The following is a 22,443-nucleotide window of genomic DNA, read 5'->3' on the forward strand; positions in this document are numbered from 1 at the left end:
AATATTTAATGTTACAGCCGCCGGTCAAACATGAGGTTTCAAAGGCAATAAGCTGGTGGTGCGCCTCCGTGGTCACTTCCATCTTTTTGACGAAATGAAGAGGCTTTTTTCTTTTTTTTTTTAAAGATCTGCATTGGTTTTTTAAAATATCGTCACTCCTCTGCACAAATGTTTTGTGTACCGTCGTGCGTAAAATGGATCGCTCCGCCTGCAGCCTGAGGTTTATAAGCTCCTGCAAAGCTCTTTAAGACGGCCACTTTTATCTTTGAGTCACAGCGAAGATGAGCTACGGAGACCGCTACACCGCGTCCTCCTACCGGAAGATTTTCGGGGACGCCCCCCGGTTCCCCGTTTCCTCCTCTCGCATGAGCGGCGGGGGTCCTCGGAGCACCCCGGGGCTCCGATCCCTGGGTGCGCCCCGCAATAGCGCGTCCTCCATGAGCCTGTACAGGCGGACCGGTCGGTCCTCCACCTCCTTCTCTTCGATGCCGACCGAGTCCCTGGACTTGACCCAGACCTCGGTGGTCAACAATGAATTCAAAGTCATTAGAACTAACGAGAAGGAGCAGCTGCAGGTAGGTGTGACCACAACCGAGGAAAGGACGAGACGCTGCAGATTATTATACACATCAGTGATTGTTTTTAAAAACGTTCTGTATATTTAAAAATTCATTTGAGGAATTTGAAGTTCAACTTGTTCCAGTGTTTAGCTGCACATTTGATCTTACAACTGCTGTTATCTGCCTCCAAATCAGTTGTCAATCAAAAAAACCGTTTCAGCCCCACTTTAAACTACCCTGCAAACTTGTCATGATTTGCCTTTAAATGCTGCTTATAGTGATGTAATATAACAACAACAATGGAGAGATCACTGAATGGGCCTATACATGACCTCAGGGGTCAGGGGGTCCCTGGTCCAACCCTCTGTTTTAGGTAACGCTTGATATTTTCTGCCTCCAAAAGAACAATATAGAGACACAAAACACTCATATATGACAAATAGACCATAAAGAGCTTCAGCAAAACAAAGAGACCCAAAGGGAGATGAAAAAAAGGACAAAAAGAGACACAAATCCAAAACTTCCACCAAGACATGTGAAATGACACCGAAAGACATGAAACAAACCTCCCTGGCTTCTCGTCTGGGTGTCTTGCTCCAATAAGATGGAGGTCTGTCTCAAAATACAGACCATTATAATATATATGTTCTACATTACAGGCACTTTTGCCGTAGATTACTTTAAGTGTATCTTACTGTTAATACTCACAGACATTTGCTTCGGTGAAATTAAAGCTGCAGGACTTGTAATAGAGTATTTCCACATTCTGATGTTGCAGTATTTACTTCAGTGAAGACAACAACAACAAAAAACTCTTTAGTACTCAATAAAACAGCCAAATCTGAGATCCTGATCTGATACAAAGGTGAACACAGCGGTAAAATAGATGAAGAGGCTCTCGTTTCAGATGTGTTTCTTCATTTGACCACAATTTTCACAACTGCACGTTTTGTTATTTTTTTCGTGGACAATGAATCGCATGATTACTTGTAGCCTAAAGTAAAAGGGGTCACCTGTAATGATGAACTCTGAATTGTTACTCAGCTGCCAGTTTGTGACCTCCCCAAACGCCAGACACACAAAGTTAACAGCTGGCTGTTGAAGACAGCAGAGAATTTAGTTTCTACGCAGCCAGGTGGTGGAGACCAAAACAGAGCTGGAAGGAAAACACTGCTTTGACCATTTTCTATTTACTACTTTTCTTAATATTACTCTTTGTTAGGTTTGTGTTTGTAGATTGTTCTTCTGCCCATGTGTCAACAGTGAGTTTTACAAATTGTAAGTTTGTAATTGATTCACTTTGTGCTCAGAAATGAGGCTACGGAAACAAGTGTGTTTGGAAGTTTAAATAGTACACGATGTCAGAAGGTTCGATATCCAGTTCCTCCACTTTGATGCCTGACAGGTACTATAATCCACGAGGAAGGTTTGTTTGCAGATAAACAAAGGTTTATTCTTGTGACACAGGGTCTGAATGACCGCTTCGCCATGTTCATCGATAAAGTGCGGCACCTGGAGCAGCAGAACAAGATGCTGGAGTTGGAGCTGGTGACGCTGCGGCAGAAGCAGAGCGAGCCGTCCCGCGTGGCTCATCTCTACAAGCAGGAGATGAGAGACCTGCGCTCACAGCTGGAGGAGCTGAACCGGGACAAGAACCAGATCCTCATCGAGAAGAACAACATGGAGGACGAGCTGCAGGTGAGACCGCCGGATGCTTCCTGTTGGTATTTACAGCTGCACACTCAGCATCCCCTCACAAATCACAGCTTTTCTCACCTTTCATCCCCAAAACCATCTTTTTTCTGTTATTGTCTCCTGATCTCAAGTCCCATCTCATATCCTTTTATTTTTATTTTTCCTTATCTTATCTCATTACCCAAATCCCATTAACTCACCTCTAAATCCTCCTCTCGTGCCTCATTTCAGAAGCTTAGCGCAAAGTATGAGGAGGAGGTGAGGGCGCGGGAGGAAGCTGAGCAGACCTTGAGGTCCTTTAAAAAGGACGTGGATGACGCCGCATCTATCCGCCTGGACCTGGAGCGCCGGCTGGAGTCGCTGATGGACGAAATCTCCTTCCTGAGGAAAGTGCACGAGGAGGAAATTGAGGAGCTGAGCAGCCTGATGGAGGCGCAGCAGGTCTCCGTGGAGCTGGAGCTCGCCAAACCGGACCTGACCTCCGCTCTGAAGGAGATACGCAACCAGTACGAGTCCATCGCCTCCAAGAACCTGCAGTCGGCCGAGGAGTGGTACAAGGGCAAGTTCGCCACCCTCAACGAGCAGGCGACCCGCAGCAACGAGGCCATGAGGGCCACCAGGGAGGAGATCAACGAGTTCAGGAGGCAACTGCAGTCCAAGACCATCGAGATCGAAACCCTGAGGGGCACCAACGAGTCTCTGGACCGGCAGATCTCAGAGATGGAGGACGCACACCACGCCGAAGTCACAGCCATGCAGGCAAGCGATCGCGGTTAATCAGAAGTACACCGGCGTCACCGTCCGCTTTCCTCACTCACACATCCTACCGGCCTCTAGAATATGAATCTCCCTGTAAAACACCGTCTTACCTGTGCAATGCAAACTTCCTGAATGTTGCAAAACAAAACCTCCAAAATAAATACACCAGGACTAGATATGTCCTGACCTGTAGCTGTAGAATAGAATAGTTTTATTTGTCCAACTCCATGATACATGGAGGCGAATGGAATTTCACAGTATTGGAGCATTACATGTTTTTCTTTCCAGAAAGAGTCCATGATACCGGCGATAATCCACACAACACATAACAACAGCTTTTATTTTGGACTTTTTCCTTCGATAGGGAGCAGTTCTATTCACTTCCTGTATTGGGTTGTAGTTCTGTTGGACGGTCGGAGAAACAGACAGACAGAGATGTCAGAACAGGTAGATGAAGCCAAACCTGTTTCCACCATCCGGCACCACGAGGCACGCAAGAAAAACGCCTTTTAATACGTTTATTTAGGGTGAAATAACCCTTTGTGAGCGAGCGTCAGAACCGGACGTGGTCAAAGTTGAAAGTGAAGGTCACGGCTGCGGCCCTGCTGCCACCGTCCTGCCTGCAGGTCATGACTGTCTACAACTCTGCAGAATAATAGGATTGGAAGCAAGCAGATCTCAGGATCAGGTTCATCATCAGTTATGTCACAGCTTGAGTAAAGCTGTTAGCTAACTGCACACCTGAATTTCTGCATATCGAGGAACAAGTAGAAACAAAGCAACCAACAAGAAAGGTGAACTATTATGTTTTCTAAAATATCAAACTCTTCTTTTATCAGCAGAAACTTTTACAAGCAAGGTCACAAAAATGTGAGCAGTGAGTCTTAAAGCAGGCGAGACTAGAGAATAAGGAAATGCAAAAAAACCACCCGTCAAAGTAAAAGCGCTGCCTCTCTCGTTAAGGTTACAGCAAAATGTCCGATTCAGGTACACCGAAATCAACTCCTGACCTTTGGTGTGAGTCCGTCGGACCAACGAGCCTCGGTGAGCGCGAGAAGGACCGGAGTGGTTCTCAGTCTGCTGACCCTGCGCGTCTATTAGATTAACCTCCGACCTGCTAAATCGGATACAGGAAGGCCATCTGGTTTTCACTCGGGGTTAAGCTAAGCCCCGAACGGCGTTGAAACAAAAAGGAAATCTCCTGATAAACTTTACTATCACAGGAAACTGTATCATGAATACCACGTTGCTATTACCGTTCAACGTGACACAGAAACACCTCGACAGCAGCGGATTAACGACTAAATAAAGACGGTCTGCTAACGGTTGGACGCCACCGGTAATCTCTAACTCCTCATTTCCTTTGTAACAGGACACTGTTAGCCACCTGGACACCGAGCTGAGGAACCTGAAGGGAGAGATGGCCCAGCACCTGAGAGAGTATCAGGACCTGCTCAACGTCAAGATGGCCCTGGACATCGAGATAGCTGCTTACAGGTGCTGACTGGACTCAAGAACACGCAGCCGTGTCTGTTAGTGCGTTAAAGAAACTGTGTTCATTCGGTTTAAAGGTCCCATTCAGACGAGTTTTAGTCGAAGAATACTTAACCTTGAAAAATACTTCATGTCCGATATGGTTTTGCCACAATAAAAATGACATCCTTTAAATATAGTTTAAAAACAAACAGCCTGTTCATACATATATATGTTCTCCCAGTCCATTCTCAATGTAAGCACAGCAGAGGCTTCAAGTTTCCACGTCCCAGTTAAAGGTGAACTGTTATATTTTGGACGTCGGACAGTTGCCACTGATTGGCCTACAAATGAGGTGTTTCAACATCCAGGAGTTAAACTGACATTTAAAGGTCCCATAGTGTTTAATTTTAGATTTTCATTTATTTTTTTTGATTATAAAAATGGCTCTAGGTGCTATTTAAATACTGTCAATCCAAAGAGAAATGCACACAGCCCATCTTCTCTAAACTGGGCTGTTTGGACGAGCCGTTTGGACTTACGCCGGTTTGTGATGTCACAAACTGACACTCATGTCGTACGCCGACCGTCAACATCGCTCACTGTCCAACCTTTTAAGCTTAAGAAAACGCAGAGTTGTCGTTCCATCGCAGAGCTGGCGGCTGCAAGACCAAAGAAAACCTTGTGGTTGCCGCGGGCGCGCGTCACTCAAAGTCCACCAATCAGAGGAGAGTGTCACGAATATCAGTGCACCTTAAAGACACAGAAACGGCCTGTTCTTGTTAAGAGTTCCCAAGCGATGTAAAACTGCAGTATATTGAGATGCTGTTTGGAACTTGAAGCAACAAAAATGTCTTCTAATTGATGTCAATACCACAAATAAAACACAGAAGTGTCAACTATGGGACCTTTAAAGTGAGCACAGACTCACCCCCTTCAGCAAGTTGAGCAACAATAAATGTAAACATGGAGGGGGGGCTTTAACCTCATACCAATTTAAAAGCAGATTTAAATAATGTATATATCTGAGAGAGAAACAGCCTCTTTCCTATATCCTCTCTGTGTGCGGCTTGACATTTGTGTCCTCTGATCCTATAAGGAAACTTCTGGAGGGGGAGGAGACTCACTTTAACTCAGGGATGTTGTTCAGTGCTGCCAGCTTCAGCTACCAACCTCGAGCCTCGGCCGGCTCGTCCAGGAGCAGCCAGAGGGAGAAAGAAGGAGCCTCGAAGGAAAGCTTCAAGGACATCAGCGAGGATAAAGACGAGGCAGACATCAACTCCAACAACTGAACGCAGGCAGGCGGGATGCTGTCGATGTGTCGAGAGCTCGTAGTCACATATTTGTTAGATGAAACAACAGAGCTACTGTTCTGGAAGTAGAGCTGAGTGATAATCAACCTTTAGTATTTGATATGTACGTCTCAGTGTTTAGATGTTTGGACTCTAAAACGATCAAAATCTCCTGAAATAAAATGAAAAGGTTTGTGAAAATAAAAAGTCATAAATCTCCAACGTGAAGCAAAGAAGACAAACCTGAAAATCGAGAACGAATGAAACGAACACTTTGCGAATATTCTACCACAGTAAATATTCGACCGAGTATTAAATACAGGTTAAATGTCTTATGAGACAACCAGTGAATGTTTTTCTGAACTTTCTTGAGACACCGACTGTGTGTAGGATGACAGTCACTGTTTTAAAAAGGAAGGACGGTTTCCCCCCTCGTTGTGTTGGAAAGTATTTTAGTGGCAGGAAATAAAACAAACGTGATTTTCGTCAAAAATATTCACGTCAGATCGTACATGTAGCCGAGGCGTTCAGACACACACACTGTAGTGTCAGTCGCTTTGGATAATGCAATGAATAAAATGACATGATTGACAAATGTCTTCATTTTCTCTTTTATTACTGGAAGTCCATCTGTTCACAAACACAGAAGGACGTCTGTTTAAAGCTGCTGAGAAAGTGCCTCAACTCAAAGCCTTCATTTATATTTTGATGACTGCGTACTCACAACTCGACTCACTTTCCTGATCTGACTTTTTTTTTTTTTTTTTTGCAACACATTTCAAACACTACATCCAACAAACACCGAGTTGACGTATTTATCATAAATGTTCGAGCTGCGGTCAGAGCAAAATCCAAACTTAATTTATGTCAAATACATCAGCCGGTTGACTCGTGATATTTCAGAACAGAACTCTATCACCTCGGATGTTTTGACAATGTGCATCATTAGTGGAAATATCTTGGTACATTGACGCTGGTGCAGTTCTGTTGTTAGTTGCTGACACCACTTTCACTTCAGAAATGTAAAACCAAGTTTTTTTGAATCCATTAATTTGACTTTGAGTAACTAAAATCAGCTGTTATATGTATATTATTTCATATTTGAATATTCAAAGTTGTTGATTTGTGCACGGTGTTATTATACTGAATATAAACTATGGTGATAAATTATGAAGAGCTTTTATTGCCAAGTCTGTTCGGGATGTAAATTCATTGCAAGAATCTAATATGTTCTGGTTGCATCCCACTGGGTTCATCTGGAAATCATTGGAGCAGCCTTTAATCAATCAGTATTGACAGCAGTGTTGTACCCCGACTGGTCCCTGATGGATCTGCCCTCCAGAGGGGTGAACGGGGTTTCCACACTGTAATCCCAGTGAAGGCTGACGCTGCTGTTCATCTCCCCAATTCCAACATCTCTAAAACCCCCTCTGTATCAAAAAAACAGGAATTAGGAAACACTTCTTAGTTGTGCAGTCTTTTATGAATTCAAACTGACAAAAGCAAGTAGAAAGGGTATTTGTGACAAAACTCTTAAAAGATTTCTTCACGCAAACTCCCTTTGAACAACTTCATACGTGCTCCGATGACTTGTACTGAAAACAAGTTTTTATCAGGTCCATACAGATATTAATTAACAGCTCTTAAATTAAATGTAATTTAGTAGGAAGCAACTGTAAACCTAAGCTCTATATAAACACACACACACACACACACACACACACACACACACACACACACACACACACACACACCTTTGGTAGTGGTAGCCCTTTTGCTTCAAGCCCTTAAAAATCACAGTGTTTCAAATGAAATCACACACACAACCCCTGAAGTCATAACAAGGAAGAGATCAAGACTGGAGTCCCTGGTTTCCATAACGATGGCTTGTGAAGGCTTCAGACCTGGAGGTGCTGGAGAAGCGAGGAGTTTCAGACACGGCGACAGTGTTTCACGTAAAGAGAAACCTCGGCAGCAGGAACGTGATTTCATCGTTTCCATTCAGCAGGTAAAATTCATTTTGTACACGCTGGTCAATCCAGCGTACGTCCAGTGTAATGACGGCGGCGTCCTGAAGAAAATCAGAGTTCAGTTTTACATTTCACCGCTTACAGCTCGCCGCCGAACGAAGCGACTTTCATCAAATGTTTTGCGTTAAGTGAAGTTACAGAGCGGTGAGTTTGTAGTGATGAAGCCAGTTAGAGACTCGACTCTGTTTTATGACAAGAGTCTGCTGAAGAGGAAAACCAAAAGGGTCAGTCCGCCTGACCTTCTGGACCTCTGGTGTTCAAGCCTGGGAGGGCAGCACCAGGCCGAAGTGGAGCACCAGCAGCCCGTCCTGCAGCGAACGGGGAAAAGCATCTTCACTCGCATCTCGTGTTAAAACTCAGCTTTGTGTTTACGGCGTGTTTCTCTCGTTCCTACCTGCAGAGCGTCTTCACCCGCCGAGCTCTGGATGTCTTTGAGTGACTGGTAGTGATCCAGGAGGTGATCTCCACAAACCACATCCACCTGCAGGACAAACACAGCAGCAGCACACTGGTCAAAATGGAAGTTAAATAAAATGAAGAAATTCAAATTGCAACAATAAAAACAACGTTATAAGAATCAACAATTCAAATTCAGGAAAGTAAAAGAAAAACAGCAGGGATAAAAACAATAATCAACATTGTAGATCAGGATGATGAACGTCACGAGAAAAGCCAGATTGAAATGATCAAAGGGGTTTAGTTGTCTTTTAAAAACACTCAGAGCTTCTGAAGGCAAGAGAATTTTGTTATTGTGTAAATATCAATATTCAGTTCAAAACTCTGGAGGACAAAATGCGAATAAATCTGAAGTCATGAGAACAGCAATTGATCTGCTTTAATTCAACTGAACCTACTGAATTTTGAAAATCATGAAAACCTGAATCTGGACTGAAAAACTCAAAAAAAGAATCCGTTTGAATTCTTCTGCAGAAATGATGAAGATGTTAAAGTGAGAGTGGCGTCACTGAAGCTGCGATGACCTGCAGCACTGAGGACAGGAAGTCGGTTAAGCTGCTAATCCTCCTCCACGTGTTACTAAATACAAACTACAGCGACACCTCCACACTCTGCAGCTGATCGATCTAAAATAATGATATTTGTTTGGTGGAAACGGGACACGTGATCACGAGACGTGTATTCATGCTGCAGCAGAAGCTCGGCACTGATAATGTGACGATGATCCGATTAAGCTCGTCTCCACCAAGTGTCTGTTGTCCTTTGGATGCAGGCGTCCTGCTGAGTTTTGACCCGAGTGGGCGTCCCATCTGTCCGGGGGACACATGTGTCCTCCTCCCTGCTCGTTTTCATCCTCATCGTTTCAACAGGTGAAACAAACCGAAGCGTGGACGATACTGTCCTGCTACTTTTGCTTAAGACGCGTTTGGGACACGTATGACGTGGATCCACTCGGCCGTTCATACACGTCAACGATAAACCACAGAGTGAGTGTGTGTGTGTGTGTGTGTTGTAAAGCAGTCTGTGTTGAGTTTTTCTTTTGTTTTTTCCTTTTAATATCTGTAACATTATTGTTACTACTAACAACAGGCGTGCTTTAATATATGCGTTGGTGTGTGCTGCCCTGAAGTCGTGGACATCAAGACATACGAGTGAGGTCGATGTTTCCCGGCTGCACACTGGGACATAAAGTCACTTGCGGACGTCGCTCTGCAGCTCCTCTGCAGCTCCTCTGCAGCTCCTCTGCAGCTCCTCTGCAGCTCCTCTGCTGCTCCTCTGCTGTCGACAGCAGATATGAGGATGAGGAGGGCCGCGAGCCGGCGGACTCACCTGACACGTCGGGCTCAGCTCCATCTTCCTCCTGATGAAGAGCTCCACGTGGCGGACGGTGGCCTCGCCGGACACCCGGACGTACCGCCTCTGCAGCGGCTGAGCGGGACGAGAGGCGGCGTTACGGTTACTCATCGACACACAGCGTGTGTACGAGTTTACCTTGACTGAATCAGCATTTTTAAGATTATATCAAATTATATGCAACTCGCAGCAGCCGTGCTCCCAGGCTTTACATACGGAGCTTCTGTCTCCAGTTAACAGGCCAGAAGCCAGAGAGGAAAATACTCAGCAGCCAAATACTTTGAGTCGAGAGTTAAAATACCAAAACATATTAAAACTATTTCATTCTTTAACACTTAAGAGTTCTATATCTAAACTGCTCTGAGACTAAACTATTCCTGGTAAATGACAGGCCAGCTTGATCCGTGGTATTTTAATGAATGAAGCCCCGGTGTAGCTCACAGAACAGACTTTATAATCTAATAAGACCTGTAATAAATACCGGTGTAGGTATTAAAAGATGTCAACGCGTTACCTTATAGTTGTGGATGCCTTCTTCAGCCCTGAAAAAAAAAAAAGGAGGCAAAGAGTCAAGAGAAGAACAACTTTTTTGGTACCAAGAAAACCAGTGAGTAAAAGACAACAGGACCATCTGCTGGCATGTTTACGTGACTGGAGCATCATTTCATTCATTGCATTCAAAATAAAAAAAATTAAATAAAAAACAGGTTTCCATTTTTTCCTTAAAGCAGCAGACAGACAGATTCAAGCATCTCAGTCATATTTATGTGAAAAGACAAGAAGCAAAACTCTAAACTGCTAAATAGAGAATTATTTCCACCTGTGGCACAAATCTAATTAGCTGCAATAAACCCGCCAGCTGTTGTTTAGTTAATGGTTTTGTGTCTTCACATGAAACCGAAGTGCACCGCGAGAACCGCGTCTTCTCCAGGACAAACCTTTGAACAGGTCAAAGCAGGAACACACACGGCTAATTAAGAACACAAATCACATTTTCTTTCTATTTAAAAAAGTGCATAATGCATGCACTCATAATGCTTATCATCTACGAAATCCAATGTCTGCTGTTAAAATGACTCTGGTTTACACAAACAAATGACACCAGGCCTGATTACTTCAAAGAAAATGAAATCATGTTTAGTCAGTGAATTAATACAATAATCGCTACAGCAGCACACAAAAAAAGAAATCACTCATAAACCTCATAATGAGTTTGAGAAATGATTCGTAAATTTCAAAAAGATATATTTGTTGCATGAGTGAAGTTCCTGCAGCTTAAATCCCAACTCGTCTTCTGTATAACACTAAAATCAATGTGTAAAAAAAAAAAAAAAAAAAAAAGGGGATTAATCCATTTAAAAAGTAGATTTTCTTTTTGATTGTTGTGTAGGGCCTTTTTAAATTAAACATCCTCACCCAACAAACTGCAGCAGCAGAGACACGTCCAGCTCAGGAGGGATGGTGAACACGGACTGAGGAACGTTGTCCTTCCTCGGTTTCTTCGTCACAGTCGGACCTGGAGGGGAAATAACCGCTGCAGCGACGGGAAGACAAAACACGGGAGACGGTTCAAGGAATGAACTCTCACATTTTAAACCACGGTTGGGTTTCCAGCTTTCAATTTGCAACTCACGAGTTCTTAAAATGAAAACAATAAGTTGAAAGATAAAACACATGCGAGAGGCCAGCTGAGTCTTGTTGAAGAACGGTCAGCCTTTATTTCCTCCGATACGAACATTCACCTCAACATGTATAAATAAGACTTTTTAAGGTTGAGCTGTTTTACCTGGTTTCGGCACCTCCAGTCCTCGCTCTTTGTAGAAGGCACAAATCTGGTCTCTTTCAACTGAAGCAACACATTCAAGTTCACATTAAAATGTAAACGGAAAAATGACATCACTTCCTTCAAATACATCCGAGTGTAAATACTGGATCTACAAACACTCACGCTCTTCCAGGTAGGGAACCATTTTGTAAACAATATCCTGCAGTTGTCTGTCAGGCCTGCAGAAAAAAAACAAAAGAAAAACTCAACAGACTGCTTTACAACACCCACACACACACACACACACACACACACACACACACACACACACACCCACCCACCCACACACCCACCCACACACACACACACACACACACACACACACACACCCACACACCCACACACACACACACACACACACACACCCACACACCCACCCCCACCCACACACACACCCACCCACACACACACACACACACCCACCCACCCACACACACACACACACACACACACCCACCCACGACAGGAATAAAAGGGACTCGCCTGACGTTGTAGAGCGGCTGCGTCTGGTGGACCACGATGCTGCACGTGGGACACCTGTTGCTGCTGAAGAAATGCTTCACGATGCAGCTTTTGCAAACTTGGGAGAAGACAAAGTGTAACAAAAGATGAGCAGACTAGAAGCTTCTCAAGTCCACAAACAAAATGTTATGTTGACACAAACATTTAAAGCATCCTTTGAATTTGATCACAAGATTTTTACTGGACAAAACTGATAAAACATTGACATGCTGGATCAGTTACACATTAATGTGAGCCAATGAGACTTCAGTGTGCAACATATTTGATTAATAGATAGATAGATAGATAGATAGATCTATCTATTATATTATATATTATATATATATATTATATTATAGACAGCAAAAGCAATAAAAAGTATAGAATAAAAATAGAGGTAGTAAAAGTATTTAACAAATTTTTAAATGCACAGCATATACAAATTTAATTTAATCAAACAACAGTGTTAATGGTGAAGGACAGATTTGGCCTTTTTTGCAGAAAAGTAATTAAGCAGCCATAATTTAGACCCCGGAGCTGCGGGACACCTCTGAGGGGACCCCGGAGCTGCGGGACACCTCTGAGGGGACCCCGGAGCTGCGGGACACCTCTGAGGGGACCCCGGAGCTGCGGGACACCTCTGAGGGGACCCCGGAGCTGCGGGACACCTCTGGAGGGACCCCGGAGCTGCGGGACACCTCTGGAGGGACTCACATGTGTGCAGGCACTCCGTGATGGTGGTGGCGTCGATGAGGAAGCCGCAGCACAGCGCGCAGCGGATGTACGGGTAGAACCGGCTGAGCGGGAGTTTGGGCTGCGGAGACGTAAACAAACCGGAGGAAACGGTTACAGCTCGAAACAACAACCCTGCTGCTTCAGACAAACTCTCACGTGCAGCCGGTGAGCGGCAAAGTGCACGAGCAGGGGCCGTTTCGGTTCGGCTGAACTTTGTCGAAACGGGATGAAGAGCTCGTTGGAGGACATGTCCATCACACGCACCTCGTCCTCCGAGTCGCTGTCCGACATGTTTGTTGACGCTTCATAACGACCGAATAGAGGCGATGACATTTCCAGCAGCTGCCTAAATAACCCCACACCCAGGTCCGCTCCCCGCTCCCCGTGAGACGGTTCTGGTTCTGGAGTCCTCCGGTCCTCCGGTCCTCCGGTCCTCCGGTGGTTCGGCGCTGAACGTTGAAGTTAGCTCCGCTCGGCTAGTCGGCTAAAGTTGTGACACCGAAAACGAACACGTGCGTCCAGATTGCAGCTCGCGCTGAGCTGCTCCCGTTGCGGAGGTCGGCTCCGTTCAAAGTCCTCCTTTCCGCTCCGTTCAAAGTCCTCCTTTCCGCTCCGTTCAAAGTCCTCCTTTCCGCTCCGTTCAAAGTCCTCCTTTCCGCCTTAATGCGCTAAATAACGCAAAAGCGCCAAATCAAGCGCGTGCACACTCCGTCTCCGTGCGGTGCCGTCTTCACGCTCACGCTAGCAGCCCACTTTCCCCGCGCGTGATCGGCGAAGCGGCGACAACACGTCAACTTCCGGTCTGGAGCTTTCAGAGTAGAAGCGGCAGGATTGAAAATAGCTGCGTTCACGTACCCGCGTGGCCAGGTGCGTGCATTTATTTTGAAGGTAAAAAAAACCGTCGTTGCGGTGAGCGCAAAATACACCGAGGGGCGCCCGGGTACAAGATTCAAAAAGATGTCACAGGAGAAGTGGATGTTGTTCCTGCGTGCATTTCTGTTTTTTCTCTTTTGCAATCATGTTTATGTTTCTGTTGTTGTTGTTGTTGTTGTTGTTGGTATCCTGATAGGGACGAATTGCTTGTGGTAATCAAGTTCCGAGGAGGCCAGGTGTGACCTCACCTGGAAACATTTCCTGAATCAGGAGAAGAAACCAGGAAGAAACCAAGGGAAGCAGCAAATGTAAGTGTTTAAAACAAGCATTAGATACTTGCCCATAATACTGGCCTGGCACTAATATTCACCAGGCCTCTTCTTCAGGACGGTAATAACTGGGGCTGACACTATCTGGAGATGCACCAATTACATTTGTTTTTAGAACAGTGCTAAGAAAAGACCAATCACTTGTTTTGGTGACTTAAAAAAAATGTTACAAGGAAAACTGGGGACTTTATTAATTCACTTCACACTTTCCTTGAATGCACCAAAAGCTACCCGTCATCTATATCACAAGCATTTTTCAAATAATTGTCGATGGCTCTGTGCACTAAACACGGAGACAAAGTAGGAATGTTTTCCACCGCCGGTTGCTTGAAAGTAGCCCGTTTTAATCACGTGTGCATATTTTGGATGGAGGTTTTGAGGATAGGAAATAAAAAACATAAAGACTACATGTTGACTTGTATGAGTAGTTTAGTATGGATTTAGTCACACACCAAAGTATTGGAGAAATTCAAATTTTGACCAGATGATGGTGCTAGATGAAAAGCCAACATGAACCATAAATGTTTGCAAAAAACTTTATGCCAATCCACCCAGCAGATATTTAAATATTTACTGGATAAGTGGCTATTTTGAAATCATCCTCTGGAGACCATTAGCCTATTGTGGTCACAACATTTCATGGCAATCTAATAATTGTTGAGATGTATCGGTCCAGACCAAGCAACCAACAGACAGACGTCGTCATCCCTAGAAGGACAACAACAAACTCTATTTTAATTTAGGCAGAATTTCTCTTTTCAGGCACATTTATACAGCAGAGGTGGCACCTTATTGGTGATAACACTGTGATTGCTCTGTACATATGCACACATTTAATAAGATCAAAACAAAGAGGGCACTAACAGCACAATGGTGTAACTTTTCCACATATCATAATGACTGCATACAAATTAACAGCATCAACTGTCCACATGTAGGAAAACTAGAGAAACAAAAAGAGACTTGGATCCAAATGACCTTATCAAAACACGGGTTATATTCTTTTTTTTCTTTTTTTTTTCTAAAGTCAGAAAATGTACCAGAATTTACAATTTGCACTGTATTCATAGGATATAACATACAGAGCATGATGATTATGGTGCACCTCACTCAAACAGGAACCAGCTGGAACAGGCTCCTCATGTCACTGCGGTGTCTATTTATATCGCTCCAGCGCAGAGCAGTTCTCCGGGAGCTGAGACTTCACCGAAGAATGATCGATTCACGTCCGACCCACTGTTAACAGGACATCCATCTATTCCACATATGACAGTCGAGGTGTTGTCGCATCACTGACACACTACACATTTTTTTTTATTGACAGCCAGTTATGATACAAAACAGTTCCTTAGAAATAACTTTAAAAATCGTGGTATGTATGTGGTATTTTAGACGAGTAACTTCGGACCCACAGGACTCGACTGTCTCGCCATTTAGGGCATCACGACCTTCAGCCCGCGAGGCAACACGCTGATGGACTGAGACGATAGATACACAAGTCCTCCTTCTTAGTTGACAATGATCCTGTTAAATTAAATAGGCCTCTCTGCTCATTCTGTTGTAACAATCCGGCACATCCTTCATTACAGTCTCTGCATTTGCCATCAGTTTTTTTTTTTTTTTTCAACAGTGAGCCTTTGAGATCTTCGTAGCTGGTTTTACGTTTGATGGTTGCAACTTCCTCTTTGCAGGCTCAGGGGCGTTTTTAAGTTGTGACGAAAGACCAAAACACATCATATTCACGAAGAGCAGCACGTCGTTTTTTTTGGTCAAACTGAAAAAAGGGAGCAGACTGGGGTTTGTCACAGAAACATCTCTCAGAGGCAGAGCTGCTCTGGAGGCAGAAATAATCTCGTTAGTTCAGTTACAGCAGCACATCGGCATCCTCGCCCCCTACCCCCTCCCTCCCGCTGAGAGCCATGTTATCTGACCCCACTCGCCCGATGAATATTTTCTATCTGCTGCCAACCAACTGGTGTCTCAACACACTGGTGTTAACAATATTACTGGGGAGCATTGTGTGATTTCAACACCGGTCATAAATGCGGCTGCCTCGATGTTGTCCTGATTTATTGCACCACAGTTTAGCGGTTGAAGCCAGATAGACAGTCAGATACTATCAGTGACTTCGACATGAAGCCCGCTGAAATCAAACAGGATTCCTGTCGTTCCAAAATGTTCCCCACGAGACTGAGACGCCTTTTGAAGCCCGGAGTTTAGATTCATGGCTCATCGCTCATTCACTGCTTCCTAACATAATGTCAACTCACCCATAATATGGAGCAAACACATCGGTTTGTGTCATAACAGACGGGCGAACAACAAAAAAAAACCATGACTCTATATCGCGAGAGAAACGCGACACTTTTCATCGCATCCTTCCTGTAAATGTTCTTTTGCTTTGTTCTCCTTTTAATGTTTAAGTCAAACGGTGAAAGTGTCAGAACCTGTCAGTCGAGCAAACACAAGTCTCTTTAAGCCTTTATCCTCCCAATAAAACAACACGCACACACACAGTGGAGGCAGCCAGCTGATCATATTGGCTTAATTTACTTATAGTGGCCTTTACCTGCAGCTTTAAGGCACTTGTGCATTAGCATCGGGGCTAGTAAGTGAAAGTTTTGTGTTCAGGCTCCATAGTTAAGCGTTAATAGACTATCATGAATGTAGGTATTAAATATTTATGAAATGTCATCACTATTACCACCTCTGTCTCGATTCTTTGGCTTTGTACTTATAATAACGCGCATATTTGTGTTTTAAATTCCACTTCCAGAGCAGCTCTGCTTCCGAAATGTTTGCAATACAGTCTGTCAGACGGTGGAACAGGATCCCGTCGGTTTGACTGGAGAGCGCGAGGTGCTGCTGGACGTACAGGACGCTCGTCCCTCAGACCTCCAGCAGACTCTGAGGCCGCTCAGGTGCCTGCGGAGGGTCGGGCTGCAGGCGGCAAATGGGCTTGTTGCACATGGGACACACTCTGCGGATCTCTAACCATTTTAACAGACACCTGCAGATGAACAGACGAGACACAGAGTCACACAGGTGGGCTGAGGTAAAAAAAACAACTAAAGAAACTGCAGGAATAAAGTCAGCAGGTTAACTCAACAGGCATCAATGCAGGATATTTACACAGCTCACACATGCTCGTGATGCACAATGTAAATATCAGAAATGTGTCTCAAAGCACTGCTCTCAGTGTCGCGCCTATGCTGCAGGGCAAAGACAGGTTTCAATTACTAAAAGGCGCTCGTGTTCAAACATGCCAGACAGATATGTTCTCAGCAATCTGGTCGCCATTTTCTGCAGAGATCCCTGCAAAAGTTGCAATTTTTATTATTTAACTGCCTCTGACTGCTGCAGCTCTTAATCAAAGGCAGAGCCCCTTTATTGAGGGGAATCTGAAAGTAAAGTCATTCATTTTGCACATCTAGAAGTCTTTTCCAAAATGTTAAGAAATCAAGGCCAGAATATTATTTGGTGGTTTTAGAAGCGCAGCATGTGGAGCCACTCGCAAAGGATTTGCAGACACAACGACTGCGCTGTGTCGCCTGTGGTTTCAGCTGAAGACTGTTTGCATCTGAAGCCTCAAACATGATGTATGAGTCAATCAAATTTGCTGCCTGATTACCAGTTTGTGAAACAGCCAAACAAGTAAATCAGGTCAGGGGGTTTTCTCATTTGACTCTAGCTATGAAATACTGTTGTGTACGTTCACAAACACGTAGCCAGCTGTCCGCCTCGTGAGAGTTTGGTAGTCACGAAGCGATGTTGCAGGACCTACTTCTTGTGAAAGGCGTGGGAACACGGGCACACGCCGAGCTCGTCCCTGCTGCGAAACTCTTCCAAACACACCGCGCAGGTTTGCTGGAAAAAGGAGAAATGAAATGAAAGGAATCGATTTCAAATGATTTCATCACGTCATAATTCCTCCATGTAACCGGTATACAACATTCATTACGTCCGAATGATAATGCATCGTTTCAGCAGCCATACTGTTTGATTCTTTACGAAAGTAATCAGCCACATACAGTAGCTTTCCATGACCTGATGCAATAATTTGATCACTGTCATAAGCCATCGTTCATATATTATTAATATTCTCATACAAAAAATGTTTACCATAAAGGTAGTGATTTAAGTGATAAATGAACGGACATGTCAGTCAGCGAAGCTAACTGACAACGGTAGCTTAGCTCTTTACTTTTTTAATTTCGTTAATAATTCAGCAGACGATAGAACTGTTTCTTTGTTGACTTTTTCTGTGACAGAAAGATGTAATGGGATTTTCTGCACAAGAAACCAACCTTCAAAACAGTCCAAATCAAGCATGGCATCTGTTGGTCAGCTGTATGTTTATCCTCCTGCCTTACAGGGACTCAGACCTACATGTGCAATATTTCACACTACAATTGGACACCTTTGCCAACAGTCATAGTGAAAAAAAAGCTCCTTGTTTTCCCTAGAAATGACAGATTTACTGCAGCTCGTTACAAGCAGTGCAGTTGTTGCTGAAAACTGGAGCCATCACATTTTTATCTCCTGAGTCACTCAACCGCACGATATGTTTTCCACAGTCATTAATGGTCATCTTCTTTTCTGTTTTAATGTGTCCATCACATCCCATTCAAACGGTGTTCAACTTACGCCAAGAAGGCTCAGTTTCTTCCCCGCTCCTTTTAAAACAACCTGTGGATGAGAGTGGGTGAAAAAAATTCAGAAACGAAAGTACAACAGTCTGAAAAGTTGAACTCTGGTCGAGTATGAATGTTTTTTAATACCTCGTTGTAGCCGTACTGTTCTCGTGCACCTTGTCGCCTCAGTCTGTGAAATACAAACAACAAAGTTATCATGCTTCCCTTTGGTGTCACGATGATTGTATAGTGTGTCTGGTGGCCTCGTATCTGTGTTCACCCGGACACGTCCGGTCACGTTGCATGAATCAGTTTGGATACTACGTACTTCAAGCAGCCCTGGAATTCACACAACTCCAAATTCAAGTAACAGCCTGTACAGCTGCACTCACATCGAGCACAACTGCAACTCCGTCAGGCTCTGGCAGGAAGAGTCGGACTGAAATTCAGTTTCATTAAGCTGATCATATGCTTTTAAACAGATTATTCTGGGTTCAGTAAACATGTAAAAAAAATAAAAATCTTAATTAAGTTTGAAACATCTTTGAAAACGAGTCCATTGCGAACGGATTCTGAACTATTCCTCTTCTAGCAAAACATCAACATAACTGATGAAAGATATTTTCATCAAAGCATTCAAACCACGTTGATTCCGTGAATACTGAATCAAAAACAAATCACTGTTATGGCTGAAAACTCGAGTCACAACCTTATCTCATGCTCCATCCATCTTTACATCTTGTTCTCCTGCAGTCCGTTGCAGGTTTCTTACATAACTGGCAGACCAATAAATTAAAGAAACACAACCACCTCTGCAGGGGTTAAACAGGTTTTTCCAGAAACCCTGGAAGTTGGCAGCAGCACACTGATCTAATCCCGGCCCGTCTGCAGCCGCCTTCAGCAGCGCTCACTTTGGTATTTGTCAAACAATAGACAGTGAAACATGTACAGTATTTCCATAACGGACAACGAGGGGCCTCCACGTCGACAGATGACCTGAGAAGACTCTTTACAGATTTTAAATTAGATTTCTCAGAGGCAGAAAAATTGTATCAGCCAATAAGATTTGTACATTTGAAACCAGCCCAAAACCAATGAGCTCGTTGTGACTGAGCTAGTATGTGGCAGATCACAACTCTCCCACACGGATGCCAAAAGATAAGAAAAACGATACCGGTGGCAAGTCCAGCTATGGATGATTGCTCATTGCTAGAAACATGTTGCGTATTTGTACTGTATTGTAGGTAGAAAATATATAACGCCAGGGGCTGGAGGGTGTACACATGCCTTTGTACTATTTTTTTCATTTTACATATTGGTTTGTAGGTTGATTGAACCCTTATGGTGACTAAAACTCAGATCATATGCAGTTAAAGTTAAACAGCTTATTGATATTTCAAGCCTGAACAGGTTTGTTGGAAGAAAAATAAAGAATATAAAGGATGAAGGTTAAAAATGTATGATGTGTGACGCTCTAATAAGAGGTTTCATTTCCTTTTGGAGCTGCTGTGAAGCTGATTTTGATGTATGTTTGACAGACTGTTGAATTTAATTGGACTGAATGGTGTCTGATTTACGGGAAACATGCCGACACCAGAGCGCCGAGTCAGCCGTTTCTGTTGTCGTGTACCTGAACAGGTAGCAGCAGAAGATGAGGCTGAGCATGAGGATGAAGAGGCCGATGCCCAGGATGATGATGTAGACGTTGAGCGGCAGGTAGAGGAGCCCCTCGGACGTCATCTTGCAGTAAGGGTTGGAGTTCTGCAGTCCAAGGTCACACAGACACCCTGAGAGGACGAGACGCGTGAAAAGAGATCAAACCGAGTGGAAACAGGACCAAAGAAAGAAATAATAATAACGCCAAAGTAATATTGTTTGGCAACAAGAAGAAAGAAGTGCATGTTTATTAGTGTTACAGCAGCGCAACCACTGTATCACAGCAATCATGCAGGATGTCTATAATGAAAAAATGCAGTATATCCTCAGATTTCAGGGTAAAAAGCCTCTGAAACAGCATTTAGAAAAAGGCCGTTCTGAACTATCCACTGAATATGTGTTATATCCAAAGCAGAAGAACTTATACTTCATTCTAAAGCAGTTCAGAATCTTAATTTCAACTCCTTGCAGATGATGACGCATTAATAAATACAACAAACAGCATCATTTCTGTCATCGATTGTCATCGGCCGGTACGTGTGTGAGCCAGCTGTGTTCAGAGCCGACTTTGTTTTCACACAAAGAACAAGGCGCTCATGAATGCACTGTTGGTAATAACACAAGCCCACATTCATGTTTCCAAATGCATGTTTAAAAAGTAATAAAATGACATTTTTGAACAGCCACACATAAAAAAACAAAGAATATCACCAATAAAGAATATGTGTTTCTCTGACGCACATTACGCAGACAGAAGATGTTCGCATAAATAATTTTGTGGGCGAAATTCTTCAGTATTTGAATATCTTTATGAGTTGAATGGTTTCTGGTGTCTTCAGCTCTCAGAGTACCACAATAGGCTGCTCTGCTGTGGAGACACAAAACCCTCGTTTGATCTGAGCCCGACAACTTAACTAATAACGTCACGATAACGCTTAGATTTAAGTTATTGTAGAAATTAAAGCTGATCAAAATGTTATTATTAGCCACCGGTTGATGTGTCAGCTTCCTGTCTCAGTGACAAACAGTCTGCGGTCCCTCTTAGCTCTTCTGGAGCGTCTTTTATTTTTTTGTTTTGGACTCATGACCCACAACTGTACTGTTTTGGTTGAGTTTCCTGGCTCTCCCCCCACACACACACACACACACACACACACAGCCCACGGCAATGATGTGGTGTTAGATTTTAGGAGGCGCACTTGTGTGTACGTATGTGTGTAACCGGCCCGGCTCACATGCTCCACGCCGCATCTGTGAAGCCTCTTGTTTCAAACTGCAACCCAACGCTGCTCACACCGGAGGGATCTGGAGACGCGCGCAGCCGTGGAGTTCGAGTGAAAGTCGAGATACGAGTGCAGGATTTGTGGGTGAATTTTTGTTCCTGCTGGCGTTTCGCTATCCGCCTGACGCTCGCTGGCTTCACCGCGAGACCATCTTTACACCTTTGTTTTGTTTTTACAGAATTCAGACGTCCCACACAGGGAAAACAAACAAACAAATAAACAAAAAAAGCCCCTCTATTCGCTGCAAAGCACTTTCATGTGAACTCTTACAACCGTCCATGCGTCACACAGGAATGTGCTCCACTTGCTTCTTGGCCCGACTCTCTGGAGTTTGGGCTGGGAGAGAAAGAAGCCTTCTCGGCCGGAGGGGCTTTGAACTCGGCACGTTTCATTCCTCACGACGCACGTCAGCCTCCGACCGCACTGATGAACTCTTTCTGGAGGTGAAGCGCAACAACTTCCACGACCCTCCGGTTCACAAGTCATTCTCTCATGGACGAGGGGTCACGCGGGGGGTACGGGTCGGGTGGTGGTGAGAAGTGGGGGGGGGGTTGTGGGTGAAGGAGGAGGCAGCTGTAATCTTAGCACCATGTTGGTAAATCATTGATAGTGGAGCAGTAACACAGGGACAGGACTGTACCGGAACACCGTGAAACAGGAGCAGTTTTATGTGTTTTTGTCGAATAGAAAAAATGTCCCTCATGACTGAGGCCGTATTTTTATCACGTCAGTGGTAAAACACGTAAAAAACACACTGTGGTCATTGGTCCTGTCATAACTTCATGGATTGAAACTCACAGAGATGATTAACTCGTCATTGCTGGGGAAGCAGCACACAAGTGTTTCTGATGGCTCGGTTCCATTAAGTGTTTCTGGTTTTGTTTTGTTTAACATTTTGGATTACTGGGTTATATTTGTGAAACGCAACTCAAAATAGTCCCACTCATTAAACAGAATTATGATTAAGATAGTTTTATTAGCCTGCTAAC

The 22,443-nt window shown here is 44.0% G+C and overlaps 3 protein-coding genes across 3 annotated transcripts in view; 1 reads left to right on the forward strand and 2 right to left on the reverse strand.

Moving 5' to 3' along the window:
• Positions 1–281: 281 nt before the first annotated feature.
• LOC138637060 (alpha-internexin-like) lies at positions 282–5,779 on the forward strand. The gene is made up of 5 exons (XM_069725502.1): positions 282–575; positions 2,028–2,258; positions 2,487–3,014; positions 4,387–4,511; positions 5,587–5,779. The coding sequence occupies exons 1-5, from the start codon at positions 282–284 to the stop codon at positions 5,777–5,779; spliced, it is 1,371 nt and encodes a 456-aa protein (XP_069581603.1).
• A 1,461-nt stretch (positions 5,780–7,240) lies between these two features.
• On the reverse strand, positions 7,241–13,260 carry pcgf6 (polycomb group ring finger 6). Its single transcript, XM_069725500.1, has 10 exons — positions 12,944–13,260; positions 12,659–12,758; positions 11,927–12,023; positions 11,567–11,622; positions 11,405–11,464; positions 11,035–11,152; positions 10,133–10,160; positions 9,595–9,693; positions 8,204–8,290; positions 7,241–8,117 (listed from the first exon to the last, which is right to left on the reverse strand). Exons 1-10 carry the CDS (start codon positions 13,010–13,012, stop codon positions 8,067–8,069), a joined length of 765 nt encoding a protein of 254 aa, XP_069581601.1. The 5' UTR covers positions 13,013–13,260; the 3' UTR covers positions 7,241–8,066.
• Positions 13,261–15,510: 2,250 nt separating this feature from the next.
• The window catches only part of LOC138637053 (RING finger protein 122-like), an 8,582-nt gene continuing 1,649 nt past the window's right edge, over positions 15,511–22,443 (reverse strand). Inside the window, exons 2-6 of the mRNA XM_069725492.1 lie at positions 20,146–20,302; positions 18,663–18,705; positions 18,529–18,570; positions 17,666–17,748; positions 15,511–16,891 (exon numbers count right to left, since the gene is read on the reverse strand). Of these exons, the coding sequence (XP_069581593.1) occupies positions 16,771–16,891; positions 17,666–17,748; positions 18,529–18,570; positions 18,663–18,705; positions 20,146–20,302 (446 nt within the window). The 3' untranslated portion in view covers positions 15,511–16,770. The remainder of the gene's footprint in view (positions 16,892–17,665; positions 17,749–18,528; positions 18,571–18,662; positions 18,706–20,145; positions 20,303–22,443) is intronic.

The sequence above is a fragment of the Brachyistius frenatus genome, unplaced genomic scaffold (assembly GCF_029030835.1).
Source record: "Brachyistius frenatus isolate BFR_SWC_R1_liver_20210118 unplaced genomic scaffold, ASM2903083v1 Contig_427, whole genome shotgun sequence".
NCBI classification, from domain to species: domain Eukaryota; kingdom Metazoa; phylum Chordata; class Actinopteri; family Embiotocidae; genus Brachyistius; species Brachyistius frenatus.

Excerpts from the sequence above, each read along its gene's own strand:
- LOC138637060 (XM_069725502.1), top strand. The coding sequence starts at position 282 with ATGAGCTACGGAGACCGCTACACCGCGTCCTCCTACCGGAAGATTTTC. Across the intron at positions 2,259-2,486 it reads ACATGGAGGACGAGCTGCAG|AAGCTTAGCGCAAAGTATGA; the intron begins GTGAGACCGCCG and ends GCCTCATTTCAG. Across the intron at positions 4,512-5,586 it reads ATCGAGATAGCTGCTTACAG|GAAACTTCTGGAGGGGGAGG; the intron begins GTGCTGACTGGA and ends TGATCCTATAAG.
- pcgf6 (XM_069725500.1), bottom strand. The coding sequence starts at position 13,012 with ATGTCATCGCCTCTATTCGGTCGTTATGAAGCGTCAACAAACATGTCG. Across the intron at positions 11,623-11,926 it reads CAGCCGCTCTACAACGTCAG|GCCTGACAGACAACTGCAGG; the intron begins GCGAGTCCCTTT and ends TTTTTTCTGCAG. Across the intron at positions 11,153-11,404 it reads ACTGGAGGTGCCGAAACCAG|CGGTTATTTCCCCTCCAGGT; the intron begins GTAAAACAGCTC and ends CCGTCGCTGCAG.